The sequence below is a fragment of the Notolabrus celidotus genome, chromosome 8 (genome assembly GCF_009762535.1).
Source record: "Notolabrus celidotus isolate fNotCel1 chromosome 8, fNotCel1.pri, whole genome shotgun sequence".
Lineage (NCBI taxonomy): Eukaryota > Metazoa > Chordata > Actinopteri > Labriformes > Labridae > Notolabrus > Notolabrus celidotus.
In genome coordinates, this window is record NC_048279.1 from 23531435 (window position 1) to 23550858 (window position 19424).

Sequence of the window (19424 nt, forward strand, 5' to 3'; positions counted from 1 at the left end):
TACACCACAAACCAACTCAGGGATGCTCTTTAACGAAAGTTGCCATTGTTTGTAAATGTAGTTCGCAAATAAACCCCTGGAGCTGTGATCTCCTCTCCTGTCCTGATTTTCTGACCAAAATCATTTCTATAACTGCTTAACCCAAAACCAAACAAACTATCCAAAGGCTCAGACTTTATTACACTCATGAACTCAAAGGGCACCAAGAGGGCACACATTTCCACCAATGCCAAAAGGTCAGTCTTTTACGATATTCCAAATCTACAAGCTCAACCTTTTTGCCAGGTTATATTCATACATCTTTAAAAAATTAAGACTGGTAAAGTGTATTACTTGTTAGTGATTCAAACTATACGGGTTCATGAGTTCCTACTTGGCCTCTATTTCATGCTTTTCAACAAGTTTCAATAAAATCTTGCCAGTGGTGTCTGAAATCCTGCTGATGGACAAACCAGACAAAAACAAAACCTCTGCAGCTGAAACATGTTTGACCCATCAATAAACTCTGCGGTGCATATCAGGCTGTGCAGTCATAGTGTAAACATCTACATAAATCTACATAACCCAGCTGACACTACTCTCCAAGGCTGGCCCAACATGTTCTTAAACTACCTCTGGATGCTTACGGGAAAAAAAAAATGTTGAGCAGTAATGTTTGTAAAGTTCTTCATTTTTGACTCAGAGTTGAAAAATGCTAACAGAAACAAACCAATCAGCATGAATATGTGGGGCATAGCAATTTCTATGAGTTGCTGCAGAAACAATAACTCGCAAATTCACCTCAGTGATTTGCCAAATGTTAAGCGTTCTGGAGAGAAAACAATCACAGTTTCCCTGTGGACTGATTCATGATAATGTCATGTTGCCCCTGATGGTCATCGGCCAATCAAAAACCAGTTCATATCAAAGCACTGTTACTGCTTGACAGACTTTTTGTTGTAATAGGTTGCATGATTTTTTCAGAACAAACATAAACAGCTGCAAAAACAGCTCAGGAGCAGCTGTGACCAAATAAATTTAGGTCGAATCCAACTTAAGTGGAAAAAACTGTAAGTGATTGGCTCCACAGACACACAGTCTTCATGCTCATTAGTAATAAAAAATAGTGAAACACCTTTTCTTGACTTCACCCTCACAACCCTTCAATAACAGGACACACTTTTCAACAGAGTGACCGTGATGTTACACTTACTTGATGTAGTAGGGCACTTTGTTTGGGGAGATGGCACGCTCCCACGGTATCTGCACTGAACCTGAGGAAACACACAAAAAACAAATCAATTACAAAATAAGCATGTCAGGCGTGAAAAGCTATTGTGCACAGTGTCCCTGACAGCATGTCCAGATAGCGTGTCCATTCAGACCTTCCTAACAGAGATGCTTCAGTGTACAACAGGAGCAGCAAAGCCAAAGAGACAAGTCTATTGTGTTAGGGTTTCCTCAGAGTGTTGGTTTGTTTGGCACAGTTAATAGAATACAGGAGGCAGAGAGGAGTCCTGAGACGGGGAGACTGTGGAGTTTAGCCGGCCCCCAAACTGAAACCACAGGGGGCTCAGTAGAGGATCAAACAGGACAGACTGCACAGGGAGACACAGGAGACAGAAGAGCACACTGGTGTGCACACAATCATACACACACAGAGAATGTCATTGTCCATTATTATATAATGCTATAATACAATGTGGACTTGCATGCTGTGGCTCTTATGTACAAAAAACCCCACACAGACAAAAAAATATCCAACATGTTCCAATGATGAACAAATGCAGATTTTATGCTGAAACAGATGTGAGGTGACAGTCAATGATTCTACAATAAGGTGATGGGAGTAGAGGAGACAGTCAACATGTTAATGATGGTTTTTCTGTGGACTGACATTTGAGTAAGGTAAATGTCATTAGGTCTATAACCAGCTGAAGGGCAGTGGTTGAGCTCAATGTTAGACGAGCAGGTGATTCGACCACAAGTGCTACATTTGTTTGAGTCCATAGCTTCTTTAAACCTGGCTTTAAGGCTCTTCACTTTTCGTTGGCACTGCAGCAACACATTCATCTATCGCCACGTTTTCCTTTTGCTTTCGAGATGCTTTCAAACACAGGTAGGTTTGGATATGATCCTTCAACTTTTGCTTTTACAGAGGTGTCACCCCAAAAACTTTCAAGGTCTAACACCTCACTATCCCTCAACTGACTACCTCCATCACAGCTGTCTTCCATGTTTTTTGTTATTGAGTGCAGCTCTTGCCTGTACCTGTCTCCATAACCTCTATAACTGCCATATCTGCACCCTTGTGTTACATAGCACAAGCCCTGTCGCCTATGTGACATAAGGGTAAAGGCAGGAACAGCTGGTGACGCAAAAAGGAAATCCTCCATAGATCTGATGGTCTTATTTAGGTTCAGTTGAGCTGTCTAAAGGCTGGGTGCTTGGGACAAAGTGTGAACATTTTGTACGATTAGGTATAATTAGGGGCGGGGCTGATTGACTGACAGGCGGGCTGTTGTAGGTATTTGCCAGGTGGGAAGGCTACAGCCTCCATTCCACGTATTTGCTGGTTTTGAGATTAGAAGGAAGTTGAGTTTCAAATATGGTGTCCGCCACTTTAAGGCTTTATAATGCTTCTCCAGAAACTGATGGTTGGCATCAATGTGACTACCTAAATGTGGTCTGATGTTTTCAATTGCACTGCAGTGACACCTCCATACCAAATGTGTGATGTGCTTTGCCAAACAATTAGGTAGTTTGGTGCACACTCAAACTCAAAGGTTCCTGCGGGCTGCAAGGAGCTGAGCTGGCAGAGAGTGGTGCTCTATAAGCCCCAGTGTGGCATCTCTGAGCCAGCGTGACAGCAGCGAAACTGGATGGGGCTGGTGAGGACACAGAAGACGCACAAACAGACACACAACCCCGCACATACACACAGTGCCATGCAACATAGTTTTTCCATTTCTTCATCAGTTTAAACTAGGTAAAGTAAATCACATTTTCAGCCCCCTGCTAGCTCTCTGCAGCCTTTGAAGAGCAGCAGGTAAGAAGAAGAGACAGAATTCACAACTACAGCCTCAGATGAGAGGAATGACTGTTGTGTTGAGTATCACTGGGGATGTTTATCGCTACAGCGTGGTGTAACTGATGAAGAAAGACGATCAAAGCCTGCAAGCTCCACCTCTAACCCAAATATGCACACAAACACACGCTGCGTTTAATGGGCTTAAAACAAAACTGTAAAACATCTTAACTTTTTACACGGACACACGCACACGCACACGCACACACACACACACACACACACACACACACACACACACACACACACACACACACACACACACACACACACACACACACACTGTATCTTGTCTCAGCATGGCGCACACTGCTGTGGCATGAGGTAACAACTTCAAATAGCAGAAGAAGATGCTTACTGGAAAGGAAGTGCTGCGATCCAGGGCCAAAGTCTCTATGTGCATCCTGAAGCTGCTTTAGCCGCTCCTCTATGGAACCCTGAGGACACACACAGACACACACACCCACACATGGGCAGAGTTAAATCAAAGGGAGCCTTGCTGTTCATCCCTTTCCACCTCAAATCCCTGAAAATAGAAATCCACGCGCACAAACCACCTGCTTCTCTACTATTAGTTAACTGTAGAATATAAATTATGCCTTTTTCCTCTGCTGCCCCTCATGAAGGACTTTGAAAGCCTTTGAAGAGCGGCAGGTACGAAACGAAGACAGAGATTAGGAATAAAATACTTTGTTGAAATGAGGACAATGGTTCCTGGTTGAAATTTCTGTGCAGAGAAGAGCTGGAGGAAAAAAAAGAAGATGAAACATGTTGCGTGAATATTCTTGGAGACTCAGTTGTCAAAATTAAGTCTGTAAAGGCCTCTCACATCAGTTATGTTTCCCACAAATGGGATTTAGCCTGCCTAATCCTGGTTTATTTGAAATGTATTGGATTTGGCACATGAATCAGTGTCAACTGGATGTTTGAAACACGTCCTCAAACAATGGGAGGTAAATCCACTCGCGCTGAGGTAGAGAGACAGATGAAGACAAGAAGAGACGGGAGGAAAATACGAGGAGCTTTTAGACTTCAAAGATAGGCGCAGGCAGTGAGTCGTAATGTTTAAAGTTAGATATAGTAAGTCAGCATTTCTCTGCAGAAAATAAAACAATATAATCTGAACTGAAATCTAAATTGGCTGCATCTAAAATAGAGCATTGTCAACACGCCATGGAGATGTTACAGCCAACTTTTTCGCTGTTGTACTATCTTTTTGTTCTACAGGCAATTTGGGCTGCCGTAAGAGAGACAAATGACTAAATTACCCCTGATCGACAAATATTAGCAAATCAAATTTGGAAAGAGATTTCTCTCTGCCGTCAGAGAATCCAAAATCAACAAGGTACAGGATGTTGATGGGGATTACTATTCATCCCTTTAATCAAAAGAGGAATGGGACACAGAAAGGGGGACAAAAAAGCTTCTTCATTCAGCTTGCTTTAAAATAGCTAGGTGCCAGGTCAGTGCATCTTATTGCACTGAAATTAACTGAGCAGAGACAGCAGATCAACTGGAGATGCATGAGCAAGAAAAGCAGCTCAAAGATGCTCTCTTTTTTTTTCTCAAAACCCATTTGCAACACCTGTCTCTGCATATGTCACCGGGGCTCCACTGATATCACAAGAACTCAAAGAGTGATCCATGATCAGGGAGATGAAAATCTGCTGGTGACTCTGGATACTAAAAGCTTTTTTAAACAAGGTTGATCACCAGCAGGGATTAGAGGCCCTTACATTCTTTCTGAATCAAAGACCAGAGGACACACTGCCGACTGTAGCACAGTGCATGAAAGATTTAGCAGAAATTGTCCTGTTAAATAACTTTTTCCTGGCGGCTCTTTTTAGCTCCAACGCAAAGGGACATCAATGAGAGGCAAGTAAGTCATGATTTCTCTTCTTTCTTCTCAGCTCTCCCACAGCAATCCTTTCCTAAAATACATGAGCCGTGGTGACAATCTGAGGAAGATGTCGTCTCGATATTTCAGGCTCCAGAAAATGTGATCCCCAAATTTTATGCACACATGAATGCTTTGAGCAATCGTTTAAACTTTTCATGCATTGTGACCTGCATGAAAGAAAAATTGTAATTGAAACAGAAGGAAGTGGGATCCTGATGGTGATGAAAAATTAGACTGACAGATGTTCCTATTTATATGCAAGTTTATTCCAGCCCACACAATATAAAAGCTGTCAGTATGACTGCATCTTTATGACATGAAGAATCTCAGTGGCTTTTGACTATAGCGCGCTTGAACTTGATGACTTTCTTTAAACTAGTAACCTAAAAATGGATCAGCACAAGAGAAATATAAATATAGAGAAGTGCCTATTAACAAGGCACGAGCTGTATCTCATGTTCATACTAATGGGACAGTGCATGTTACGCACTACTGAACAAAGTGTGCTGTTTTAGTCATATACAAACATATCAACAAACTGTTTTCTGATCACTTGATGATACAATAAATGTCCTAAGATTAAGTATTAAGTTTGTGATGTTTTACAGGGTTTTTGGAGCAGTTTTAACATCACCTGCAATATATTCAATTTTGTTTTAGTTGTCAGCATCTGACCCAATTTTCCTTAACTACTAGTTTGTATGGCGCAACAACTGACAATGATTTTAGTATACATAGTGTGTCAAACACATTATTGTCACTTTTTGTACATTCAGGTTCAGGTTACTTTATTTGTACCTGTAGGTAAACTTGTTTTGCAGCCAGTGAGATGTTAGGTCAATACAGAAGTACGAGATAGATGTCAGACAGAACAAACTAATGTGCAAAACATACAAAAATATCCTAAAACTAATCTAACAGTTAAAATGGTAAAATGAATAGACATGATAAAATGATAAAAGTCCTAAAGGTTCCATTTAAAACGCATATCAGAAAACAGTCAACCAATAAAAATGATAGAATCATGAGTAAATTAGACAATCTGGGCTCAAGTCTTAAAGCTGGAGGCTGACTCTGTGTGAGAAAATAAATGCTTTTGCTTGTTCAGCTCAGTAATAGCAGCAGGAACAAAGCTTTTCTTGTGACGCTGTGTCCTGCACCTTGGGACTAAAAAACGTCGTCCAGAGTGAAAAAGCTGGAAATCACTGTGCAGAAGGTGTGAGGCATTATTTAAAATAGAGGTGGCTATCCGCTGTCACTGATTAGTGTACAGGGATGCTGGGTATGCCTGTGGCTCACCAATCAACTTGCTTGACCATTTAACAATCTGGTTTAATGAGTTCCTTTCCTTCAGAGATATTTGGCCAAACCATGAGACTAAAGCATACCACAAGAAGTAGAATTTGAACTGGGGATGTGCAAGTTTAGCCTATTAAATGATTAAGTGTTGCTAACCTTGCCAGTCAACGCCAGAATTACTAGTCAGTTAAACAAATTATTAAGGATTTAAACATGTAGGCCCAGAATGCCAGACAATATTGTGTCCAAGCTTTAGCACAACATTTGTCTTTGGTTGGGGCTGGAGCTCTGTTTATGGCTACTGCCACAATGCTATGCTACAACCTGGATAAACAAACAAAGTTCAGTAGTAATCTAAAAAAAAAAGAGAGAGACACAGTTGTATGTAGGCTGTGTCCAGTTAAACTGGCATATGATCACTAAATCAGAGCAATGTGTAACCAGTACAGGCATGTGGATGTTAGCCTACATGGAGGACCAAACGCTGACGGTGCTAGCTCTGCTAACATTACCCACAATGCAAACCAATTCAATATTTTACAACAGACTCTTTCATCAAGTTTTAGACGTGTTAGCTAAATGATTTCTCGTTTTATTCTGACCTTGAGACTAGTCAGAGTTTAGATTTTACTTGTAAATATGTTATGCTAAATACTAACACCAGCATTCTTCAGTACAACACGTTTCAGTTTGTAAGTTATCATGCTAACATTTGCACACTAGTTCTGACCACAAAGCCCAGCTGAAGCTGATGTAAATGCCACTACTGTTGAAGGTATTCAAAAGACCACATGCTCTGAAAACAGAGGTTCATCACAGCCTTTACATACCACTGTTTGCTGTAACACATGTTGGATAGACTACCTTGTCCTCGTGTAAACTAACACACAGGTGTATTCTTATTTACGAGTGTATTACATGTCTGCTTCCTTAACGCCTCCTTATCGACATCATACAGAAAACAGGAACTTACAATTTTTGGTTCCAGGAACTTCTTTTAACTGTGTGCTTCAAAGGTCATAACCATATGCTATATAAAAAATGCAAGTGAAGCTGAAACTTTTAGATCTCCCCATGGTGAGCTTACTTCCTTGATTATAACAGATGGGACAAGCATCAAATAATAAAGTTTACATATTTTTTTTCCTGAGCATGGTTTCTGTCATTATATAAAGTCTTAATAGAAGGGTTGTGAAAGCCCCCAGCTCCACCAGCCAGATCCCTTTTGCGCATGCCTTAATGCCACCAGCCCCCATTGAGCCGGCTTTTTTGGCTTCACGTTTTTTTAAAATAGGAGGTTTCAGGAGCGCACATTGTGTCTATATTAATATATAGTCAATGGTCAGAAATAAAATTGGAGGAAAATGTGTCATGGTTTGCTGCTCCCTTTACTTATAATGCATTACAAAAAGACATGAAACCTAAGGAGCTGGTTTCATTGGATGCTTTCAAGATGATGACTTGGCGGCCACATCTGGCTGCAGATGTGTTTGATGTATTCATGATTGTAGTTGATTTTTGACATATATTAGGTGCAATTTTATGTCTTAAATGTATCTTTTATTTTGTTCATGGAGCTAACAGGGATGTGAGTTGTAGATAAAAAGTAAAGAAATCTACAGAAGGGTTATAATTCATCCTTAAGGGAAGAAAGCGAATGCCTGTACCTACTTAATGTAAATTAATCTTCTAGGTGATGAGATGTTTTTACTAAAACCACAAAATTAATGCTTTGGACGTGCTTGAGAAAATGTCAAGGAAAGTTAAGGAAATACTTGAGCTTGGGACCATGAGTGTCTGAACGAAATGCCATAAGAACCCATTCAATACTTGTTAAAAACGTTTTCTGTCCAGATCAAAGTGGTGGACGGACCAAAGCTCAGACTCTCCCATCAAAAGAAAGCCACCTTAACCTTCCATTTAATGGTACTTAGACATGATGTTGAGAAAATCCTCCCCAGTAGGCTATGTGATGCTGGCTGGACTGCGTGCAAGAAGCAATCACAGCCACAAAAACAGTTTCACTTTGGGGACAAAGGTTTCATTAGAGGCAATCTAGTTAAATTTCTTCACAGGTAGCAGGAAAAAATAAACACAGCTTTACACTGATCCACTAAGTTTCTGTTCTCCTTGTGTACTGTTCATTTTTTGGCTATTTCAAGGCCAGAGCAACAACATAAAAGAGTCAGTGTTAAGAGAGTGCAAAGTGGGTACTGGAAATTAATTTCTCAGAAACATTGGAGAGATGCTAAAATCATCATAAGAGGTGAAAGACACAGAGTGGAGGCGAAGAACAGAGGCTGGAGTGGCTTTTTAAAACATCATGATGAGCTGGAACGACAGGCTGTGGAGAGGGTGTCATAAAGGTTATCTAACAGGAACAGGGTGTTCTCACATCGGGTGTAGTGAAGGCTGAGTGTGTCTTGTGCTAGGAGAAACACTGCAGAGGTTGCTGATGAAGGATGCAGCTGAAGGTTGTAAAGCAGTGTACTGAAGAGTTACAGTAATGTTCCCTGGATAATGCATCTATACATTTAGCTAAGCATCCAGGGAAGGAGGAGTACAGTTCACTGAATCTAAGGCACTTAAGTCTTGTTAGTTTTTAAAGGCTTTAAGAGTAGATGGTTCATTCACCCTCTTAGTCCAAGCAAATGTATTGAAATCCTGATTCATTCATTTCAATCTTTTATTCAAATCTTCCATTGTATCTCCTTCTTTTACGTCCAATCCATGATTCTTAAAAATAAAGAAAAATAAACTGCAAGACACCTCTTCACGTAATTAACTACACTCCTTAACTAATAAACACCAGTTAAATGTCTTTCAGTCTCTTTAACATGTGTTCTTGGAAAAACACAAAGCCAAACTCATCAAAGGACTGAAGCGCTGCAGAAAAACAACAGTTGGCCACAAAAACAGACCCATATTGAGCCCATTGTTTGAGGCCTTTCTGTGTTTGATGTTGTGCACTCTGACAAATGTCCTTCACTGTGAATAAAAGCTCAAAACTGCTCCAGCTGTCAACACAAATCAGGGACGTCTGTTACTTTGATTCAGCTTCAGGATGTGTTGGCCACTGATGTTATCAATGCAAGTAAATCAGATTTTAACCAAGGATAGAGGCTGATCAGATTTGACAACTGAGCATAGTAGGTTAGATAAATAAAAAAACTGTTTGCGAACCTCTCTAGTGAAAGGAGTATGATTTTTTTTTCTCAGGTTTAAGGCATCAACTTGTTTCTGCTCCCTTATTTCCTTTACTGTGATCAGTTTTAAAGTGAAAGTAAGTCTGTTTTGTGATGATCAGTTAAAATAGTTAATGCATATTTGTAATATCCTTATAAATGAGGGATCTGTGTTTAAATGCATCAAGAACTATTCAGCCTGCATTCAAACATTCAGTAAAAGAAGTTAAAGCTCCTCTGAGGAAGTTTGTTTGTGTTGATTTTGGCGCCCCCTGTGGACAAAGTGGTACCTCTTATTTCTTTGCTGATCTTGTAGTGTACATGTGTCCGTAGTGGGTTTTTTATTCAACAAAAAAATCTCATCCTGTTTTTTTTTTTAAACTAAAATGAACAACTAATTTGAAATCTTTGCTATTTTGACAGCTTTAGCGAATCACCACAACTTTTGTAGGACATGAAGAGGCATCAGATTTAATTTTAGTCTTTTTCGTAACTCGCTGTAAACTTCTAATAGGACCTTTAAATACACAAGGTTTGTTGACAGGGAACTTCTTTAAGTATTGCCTTAGTAAAAAGTAGCAGATGAAAGGAAACATGAGGAGGGGGGTGGTTCAGACTCAAACCTGGAACGGTGCAGTTTATAGAACATGCTTCAGCTCCAAGCTCAAAAGGGCAATCTCTGAATATTAAAGCAATGAGGGAACCCCTGCAATGTTAAAATTGGTGTTGCTTGGCAGTTTCAGATATCCTTTCAAAATCCCATTGATTTTCTTCAAAGTCATGAGAAATAAAGCATAGCTTAGATGAACAAAGCAGCTTTAAGTTGGGTGTTGCACCGAGTCTTGCATAAACTAATAACCTGCAGAAGGACAAAAGGCATTATATGGATTCACTGTTATGCCTCTGTTGAATTTGACTCTTGGTCTGGATGCTGCAGACAATGCCAAACAGACACCACAGACCCAGCAGTGAACTCTACCTGAAGCACTTTCCATCTGCTGTTGAGATGCTCCAGGGCGCGGGCGTTCTCCATCGACAAATGGACATCGGAGATGGCCAGCTGGTGGGCCAGATCATTGACGTGCTTCATGCCCTCCTTCACCTGGGTCAGCTCCTCCTTGAATAACTGCAGAAGAACCAGAGAGGCAGAGATAGAGAGGGGGAGGATGGAAAACAAAGCCCTGCAATAGCAATACAGCATCACAAAACATAATATCACATTACACCAGTAAGTAACATCTATCTCAGAAGTAGTATAGTGTATTGTTGCAATAATTACAAATCATTTTGCATTGTAGATTGAATAAAATGAGTTTTAAATGATCTTTTAGTCAGTGGAAAGTTTTGCTTTTTAAAACTTTTTACCAGCGCCACAGAGCAGAAACTTCTGAAAACCTGAAAGTCGCGTGCATCTAAAATACAGGAAACAAAGACACCCAAAATAGAAGGAAAAAAAAAAAAACCTGTCAAGAAAATGCACCTTTGTGTTGTTCACTCTTTGAACACTGTTGTCTTAACAGTATTTGACAGTTTACAGTACAGATATAAAGATTGTTATTCAAAGGTACAATGCGAGAATTCAGACCTAGTTAGCTGTGACTGCATAATATTAACATCAGACTGAAGTCACATGTTTTTTAATAGATACTGTTCTGCATCACTCCTAGAGTTTGATGTAACTGATGTAAAAACATGCACTCTAATGAAATTAAAGTGTTACTAAAATCCAATGAAGGTTTTTCTTTATTGGAATGGAAGATCTCCTGCCGCTTGAGCAATTTGTGTCCACACTGAAGCCTCTTTTTATACTGTGTTGATATCAAATGGTGTCTTTTAAACCCCAGAAAATTAATCTTTGTAATCTGCAGATATGCAAGCTGTGTTAAAAATGCCAGCAGGAGAAATGTTGAAGGGAGAGGCAACAAAAACGACAATCAGGAAATGTATGACATGCATAATCCTTATCATAGAAGTCAGTGAGACGCTTGTTTATAAATGTGCTGTTAAATACTGCATGAATGTTGTGCTGAAAGAATCAATAGAAAAGCCAATTAACAGCAAAAAAAACAAGCACCATTTTGGTAATTAACTTATTGCTTTAGTAAGTTCTTTAGATCAAAGATTTCTGTTTACTGCAAATCCATTTTCTCAAATGTCAGGGTTTGCTGATTTTTCTCATTTTTATTTGAAGCATAGTAATTTCTTTCAACATACAAGTAAGGATTTTAATGATTTCTCAAAGTTTATAGACCAAATGATGAATTTATTAATGACTATTGAAAATAAACTATAGTTGAAGCCCTATGAGTGTGTACACAAGCGTGCATAATGTGTTTTTATGATGTGGCCCATTTGCATGCATGCATTCATGTGTCTGTGCAAAAATGTAAACAAGTGAGTGAATACACGCTAGGCCGAGTGGCAGCCCTGCCCTAAAGACCAATCTGAACATGTGCTGGCTGTGACAGGAGTCCAAACAGTGACATGATTGTTGTGAAGTGCCCTCGCTTTTAATGAATCGCGCTGCGCAATTACAGGCGGCGGCGGAGGCACTCGGCACTCTCATAATGACTAAACCAATGACCTGTCATTTGTTAACAACATCTATTCAGCTGAGGATTGTAGCCCCGGCCATCTCAGCGTGTCAGTTTGAAGTGGTGTGTCCTTGTCATCGTCTGTCAGATCACAGCTCCTCTGACAGGGACATTTACACAGGCAAACAAAACACACAATTTAAAGCCCTGATACACATCTCTCACTTATTCATGAGCAATATTTCTCTGCCGTGTTTTTGAGATTAAAAAAAGAGCAAGATGTCCCTGTTTTGATGTTTGTTTATGACCTGTCAAAGTGCTGCAAAAGCGTGCTTTTTCAGTTAGCCAGAGGCGATTATCTCAAAAGGAGACAATTAGGTCGCTCTGCAGGTGAAAGCAATTTATATCTTGGATTCATAATAATGTGTCTTGATGTAAAAGTGTGTGTGTGTGCCTGAGAGATAAAAAGAGGACAGCTTGTGTGTGTGTTTGTCTCTGCACTTCTACCTTTGTGGCATCTATGTGATCCTGCAGAGAGTCGATGAAGAGGTCTCCCACAGGCTCCCAGGCGTCTCTCACCCCCTCTGCCTGTTCCAGGGCCACAGCCAGCTCCTCCATTGCTGCCTGGATCTGAAGCAGACGCTCTAATGTCCGCTCCATGTGTCTGGGTTTGAAAATATAATTCATTAAAGTTAACTACCAGCAGAATTAAAATTTGAAGCTAATGCCAGCAATCTCCAAAAAATCGATTAAACCATAGACCATGTAGTCAAAAAGATCATTTATATAAATTTACAGACTGTCATCTCTGCAGAGGGATGTATAAATTATTTCGTACCATCATTCATATCACAATCTAAATGCCTTTTCTTTGAAAATATGCTCCACTATTCTGAAAAAGTAAGCTCTGAATTTTAAATGATACAGAAGTTGATAAATGTGTTTTCTAAAATGGATTTGCCACATTTTGTAATTAGGTTATGGTAATTGTGTTACCGTTAATGTATTGCTTAATAACCTTGCTATGGATCACCACACATACAATCACAGAAAGAAACATAACTTTCTCTTATAGCTTTTTAGCAATTAGAGTAAAAGTTGACTTGTAAAAAACTAAAAGTTTTTGAATGTGTAATATGCCTTTTGACATTACACGTCATTGATGAGTTATCCCTCTGTAGTTTTCCCTTTTGTTTACATACAACAAATTATTCATTTAAACAAATATTATATGAAAACAGCTGTAGCTAAATCATTCCAAACCAAAGAACAAATAAAGGGGCAGACGATAACATTTAGGGCCTGTATCCACTAGCAGCAGTGCTTATTCTCCAAACAAAACCAATGCAGTTTATAATTTCAGCACTCGGCGCCCTGCCCTAAACCTATAACCTGAGAGTGCCCTCAGCAACAGATGCTTTTAGTTGCTGCACCCTCAGCCTAACCCTAATGCTCCCAGAGTTGAACCCATCCAATAGTTTAACTCTGAACACTTAAGCACTGCTGCGTTTGTAAATATATCACTTTTCCATTTTTGACCAATCACAATCAAGATGGTTCCAGGTCTAGAGCTGCTGCTAATGCTAGAGCATGACCCTGTCCACTATCATTATGTTATTTTCTTAGAGTTACCCTGACTAAAAGCGAATATGAAGGATACAGGTCAATTTAAAACAAACTTAATGGGCACTTTGAAGGGTAGCAGAAGTGCCAAGGTACAATTTTCCTGACCTAGCAACAGTAGGTATCAATTACGAGTGCTCTGAAATTGAGGTCATGGCAGGCACTTATACATTTATATCTTATATTAAGCGTAACCCATATTTCTCTCTTATCAGGAGAAAATAAAATTAGAAATGTGTTAATGTCAATCTTTGTTTATTTTAAAAAGTGTATATTTCAAAATGTGTTTTTTAGGTAAAAAAATAATTGCACATATGACATTAATGTTAATACTAATCCATCTGTGCAAGTGCATGTTATGATGGCTTTTGATTTGAACTGTTATTAGAGCTGCTGTATTAATGTTATGGTGTAAAAATGTGAAATACTTTTCACTGACTTACAATCGACTAAAAGTATGTAAAGGCATCCAGTCAGTTGTTGTTACCTTAAAATTGTAAATAATTGAGTAGTTGTGTAATGTCTTTTGTGCTTCTCTGCAGAAATACACTGAACCTGTATCTGACCTATGGCGGTCCACGCATCGCGCCGTCAGCTTTTCCCACAGGTCGCTGGCCACATTCGCCTGCTTCCACACTGAGCGGCTCACATTTAAGATGCGCCGACGTGGTGACACCTCTGCAAAGAGGAAAAGAAGTTAGACAGTGCCGCGAAGAGATAAAAAGTATAGAGGTGCAAAGAGGGGCATGAAAAAGAGCAGGTGATAAGTAATAAGGTGAAGGGGAGAATTGGAGTTAAAAATGGGTCAAAGAGAGTGGGTACAGTTTTCCCCAGGTAAGTGTCAGGTGATGTTGTACAAACATTTCTAAGCAGATTTGTTGATAGAATAACCGCCTAACTAGCTGTATTATTTATCTGATGAAATGTTACTGTGAAGTTAAGCTAATTAGTCCTGACACACAGACTCAGTGTGACACCAGAGCACTGATCACAGCTAACAACCCCTAATGGAAGATTTCACCTGCATGTGTCCAACCAACAGAACTCTGGGCCTTAGCTCAGAGAGCATGTCAGTGTGATATTATGTTGGCTAGCACAGCAGTTGGCACAGATTATAAGGAGCGCAGACCTTTTCCATCGGTCAGGGTCTCCTCTGGTTCCTGGAAGGGGTGCTGAGCCAGAAAAGCCTGGGCTGACTCCAAGACTGAGTAGATGAACGGCCCCCGAGACTTCACATCCTCCATGAACGCCTGCCGATAGACAAACAGAGAAGGGAGAGTGTTTCTGGGGAGGGCAATGAAAGACATAAAGTGTGTTCGTACTGAAGTGCTGGTTCAGTCAAGGATGCAGTCACGGAAGGTGAGTACTCTAGGTTAAGCTGAACCAGTCACTATTTTTCTAACAAGACAGTGATGTTTGATATAGACCAAAACCAGCTTTACCCTCTGCCATCCTGTTGCTTGAGTCTGGAAAGTATTATTAGCAAGTTCTAACCACACTTGTCTTGTGTACTGGCCTTCTTTGCCTGTATTAAATGTGTTTTAAACTGTTATACTTACTATACTGTTATTGTTTTTATTGCTACTGCGTCAGTGCCATAGAATGGAAAACTGTATGGACGGCATGCCTTCATCTCCCCCCACTGTAAAAAAGAGAAGCCAAATATTGCCTCGCTCGGCACTGACATATTGTGCTGCCATATTTTGGAGCCAAGGCATTCGCAGAACTGATCTGACTAGTGGAGCCATAGAATCATCAACACACTCATACTCACACATTTAACTAGCAGATAAAACTGCAACGCAAAGATCACATTACTACAGTCCACAGCTAGAACAGATTATTGAGTTAATTTGAAGCAGATGTCATGAGTAAGAAAAGCTCAATGACTCTTTGGTGTTGGTTACTTTTGCCTCCCTCTACTAAGCTAATCAGCCCGCACTTGCTAACAGAGCTGTCAATCATGACATCACATCTCCGCTTTTAACATCAAGTAACTAATTCAATTTAAGCTTGTCAGAAAAATTACCAATTGCACATAACCAGCATGATAAGAACTAACTGCTATGACAGAATGCTATATATGTAGTTTGATCTATGTCACATTATGTTGTTATAGAGGAGGAGGGCTTTATGACCTATACTGCAGTCAGTCACAGGGAGAGAGAGAGACAAATAACAAAGCTTTAAAAAAGATGATGCCAATCAATGATTCCTCTTTTGGTCCTTTTTTGCTCCTTTTTCTATCCAACCTCCAGTCTAAAGATATGAGTCCAATGCGGAAGTGCTAAAAACTGCAGTTCATAGAGGATCCGCCTTAGGCTGGCTCCGGAAGTACCGGAAGTCACATACACATGAATGGGAAAAAGACGATCTTTAAAGCAGAAATAAACATGTTTACAGCCTGGTACAAAATACGAGTGTAGTCTGGATAGCTCATTTCTTGATGTCCTCTCACTGTGAGGGGGGTGATTTTTTTTCTAACGCAGCAATTTCGAAGATATTGAGATTACTAGTCTTCCAATGAGAGGCACATCTGCCTGTGGGAACACTGCAGCTGTTGGCTAGGAGGCTTAAACTCTGCCTCTTTACGTCACACTGGCTCGACAGAAGCAATATGGCTCCCGCCAACGATTTGCCTCAAAACAGCTCTTCAGAAACAGACAGGTGACATCACGGATACTACGTCCATATTTTATATAGTCTATGGTACAAACACTCACACACTGACAAAAAAAAACAGAATTTTATCTATAGATGGGAAGAAAAATCAATAGATTACTTGTCAGATTAAAAGTCAAAAAGTGTGACTAAACCAGTGATCATTTTCATCCTGGAACCATGACCTTCCACCAATGTATAAAACAAACAGAAAAAGGTCAATCTGGAGAAAGGTGGTAAGGAGCAGCAGGTGTTTTGCTTGAGTCTTTCATAAAATTTGATTTACTCATGTGAGTTGATTCAACTTGATCAAGGGTGTAGGGATACAGTACGCTGTTCAGACTGTATTTTTGGGTCGTATAAATAAATCTGACTTGACCTCGCTTCCATTTAATTCCCAGTGATTCACAACATGTCCCGGCAGCTAACAAGAACAAACAGTAGATTTATGTCTGACTTCCATTATTCACATTCTGCAGTGGCATTTTCATTGGTCCAGTCAAGTGATGGATCACCAAAGATTGATGAGAGGAAATACCTGGTACATAAATTTGGTGAGATTAAATAAAAGTCTTTGCGAGTTGAGGAAGACAGACCATAGACTGCAAGAAGTGAATATACTCTTTGGGTCTCATACCAGAATACTAAATCCTCTTCGGCATAACACCCCTTTTGTGAATTATGCTATCACAGAGAAAAACACAAGATGAGGCAGGGTAAGCTTTGGGGCAGGGCTATACTGTGACTGATAAGATACTATCACAGCAGCAAGAAGGATTAAGGTGTAGAAATGCTTATCCATCATCTCCTACGACTTTAAAAAAAGTAGACTATCAACCATTGGACAATGTGGCAGTGGATGTGTCCACTTCATATACACAGTCTGTGGCAGCCTTAATGTATAGTGGGGCAAAAAAGTATTTAGTCAGCCACTGATTTTGCAAGTTCTCCCACTTAGAAAGATGAGAGAGGTCTGTAATTTTCATCAGAGGTACACATCAACTATGAGAGACAAAATTAGAGACAAAATGAGAAAAAAGAATCCAGGAAATCACATTGTAGGAATTTAAAAAAATATATTTGTAAATTATGGTGGAAAATAAGTATTTGGTCAATAACAAAAGTTCAACTCAATACTTTGTAACATAACCTTTGTTGGCAATGACAGAGGTCAAACGTTTCCTGTAAGTCTTCACCAGTTTTGCACACACTGTAGCTGGTATTTTGGCCCATTCCTCCATGCAGATCTCCTCTAGAGCAGTGATGTTTTGGGGCTGTCACTGGGCAACACAGACTTTCAACTCCCTCCACAAATTTTCTATGGGGTTGAGGTCTGGAGACTGGCTAGGCCACTCCAAGAGCTTGAAATGGACCTTGAAACAGGTAACGAGTGGAAGACAGAAGAGCTTCTTAAAGAATAAGTTACAGGTCTGTGAGAGCCAGAAATCTAGCTTGTTTTTTGGTGACCAAATACTTATTTTCTATGACAATTTCCAAATAAATTCTTTAAAAATCCTACAATGTGATTTCCTGGATTCTTTTTTCTCATTTTGTCTCTCATAGTTGAAGTGTACCTCTGATGAAAATTACAGACCTCTCTCATCTTTCTATGTAGGAGAACTTGCAAAATCAGTGGCTGACTAAATACTTTTTTGCCCCACTGTATCATAAGGGCCTGTGTCCTTCTGCACTGGTAGCACCAACAAACTCAATTTCATAGAGCTTCCCAGCAACGCTTACATTTGCCAGGTTATGATAGTTGTTCTGGCACACTATGCTTTGTATTTACTCTTATTCAATGGAAATTTACAAAGAAAACGTAAAAAAATTGATATAAATTGTGTCATAGCATTTGCAGCAGTACTGAACATGGAAATGGTACTTTAACTAAGTTTGGTTAGTTTCTCCTCTGTAGACCTCCACCATGTCACTGACAAAGTGGATAACAGGGGTCCATCCCCTTCTATATTTTGATTTGGTCATGCAGTGGAGGAGTAGTTTTGCCCAAATTTGAGCAAAAACAGACTGTAAGATGGGCTGTTCTGTCCATTTTTGTTCAAACTGGGTTAAAACTGAATTGCCTTTGGTATAAATATAGTTGCCTGAACTGAACCAATTGAGTATAAGGGACTTCTTATCAAAAGGGTCAGGAAGAAGGCAAACAAAGACTTCTTTACATCAAGAGAACTGCATGGTAGGGAAGTACTGTCATTTCTTCGTCTTTGTACATCAACATTGAGCTCCACATTGGCATATCAACAATATTCGTGTCAAAAGTGAGATCTTATATGCATCAAGACGCTGCAAAACCTCAAGAGGCATGATGCGTAAACCTTTAAGTCTCTGTGACATTTACATTGATGGTGAGGTGTGACAGCCCTGTATTCAACAAACAAAGACTTTAGAAAGTCAAAAAACTGACGGGGAAATTACTCACAGATTGGATTGTTACCACTAACTGCACCAAGTATTGTGCATCATTTGCCCCTATTATCTGATCCGTCTTAAGATTTAATTCACAAAGCAAATTGGGCTAATGACATTCAAGCATGAAATCGCCCACTAAGTTCCACAGCTTTGTGCAGTTTGCTACAGTTTTGTATTTTATTGTGACAATGATGAGCTGTAAATATCTCCATGCTCTGCTGCACAAAGCTTTGCTGTGCACTTTTTCCTCATGGTGCTGAATTATATCCACATATATGAGGAGCTTGATGAGTGGGAAAGTCCTTTCGATTTTATTGCAGAGTCATTTCATGATGAATGCAACACAGCAGTTTGTATTCTGCTTACATCTAGCTTACATCCTGGAGTGTACTAGCAAAAAGAAGTTTCTTGTGCACAATGACCCAGCTTGTACAGTGTGTGTGAGAACTGTGCCACAGACAGCCCCAAACTGATTAACCCTGATTATTATAAAAACAGTAATGTCAAAGTAAAATTAACAGACTTTTTGTACAGATGTTTTATTTTAGGTCAACCAGAAGTAGAACTATTGTCTTGATCACTGAAGACTTTGAGCATGACAACGCTCATAAAAACTCCAGCGCAATTATCTCCAGCTCACAGCAGACAGTAACAATTTCACTCTGTGGGGCTGTTTACTGTAGTGCTGGTGAATTAGGTGTTTTTGTAAAGAGGCTTGTTTTCACAGG

The 19424-nt window shown here is 39.7% G+C and overlaps 1 protein-coding gene across 2 annotated transcripts in view; it reads right to left on the reverse strand.

Moving 5' to 3' along the window:
• drp2 (dystrophin related protein 2) overlaps nt 1–19424 on the reverse strand; it is a 185029-nt gene that overhangs the window by 36967 nt on the left and 128638 nt on the right. For both annotated transcript variants that reach the window (XR_004632101.1, XM_034689687.1), the window contains exons 5-10: nt 14738–14858; nt 14175–14286; nt 12493–12649; nt 10431–10577; nt 3426–3504; nt 1193–1253 (exon numbers count right to left, since the gene is read on the reverse strand). Coding sequence is in view for 1 of the 2 variants with exons in the window: in XM_034689687.1 (XP_034545578.1) it covers nt 1193–1253; nt 3426–3504; nt 10431–10577; nt 12493–12649; nt 14175–14286; nt 14738–14858 (677 nt within the window). In the remaining variant the exon portion in view is untranslated. The remainder of the gene's footprint in view (nt 1–1192; nt 1254–3425; nt 3505–10430; nt 10578–12492; nt 12650–14174; nt 14287–14737; nt 14859–19424) is intronic.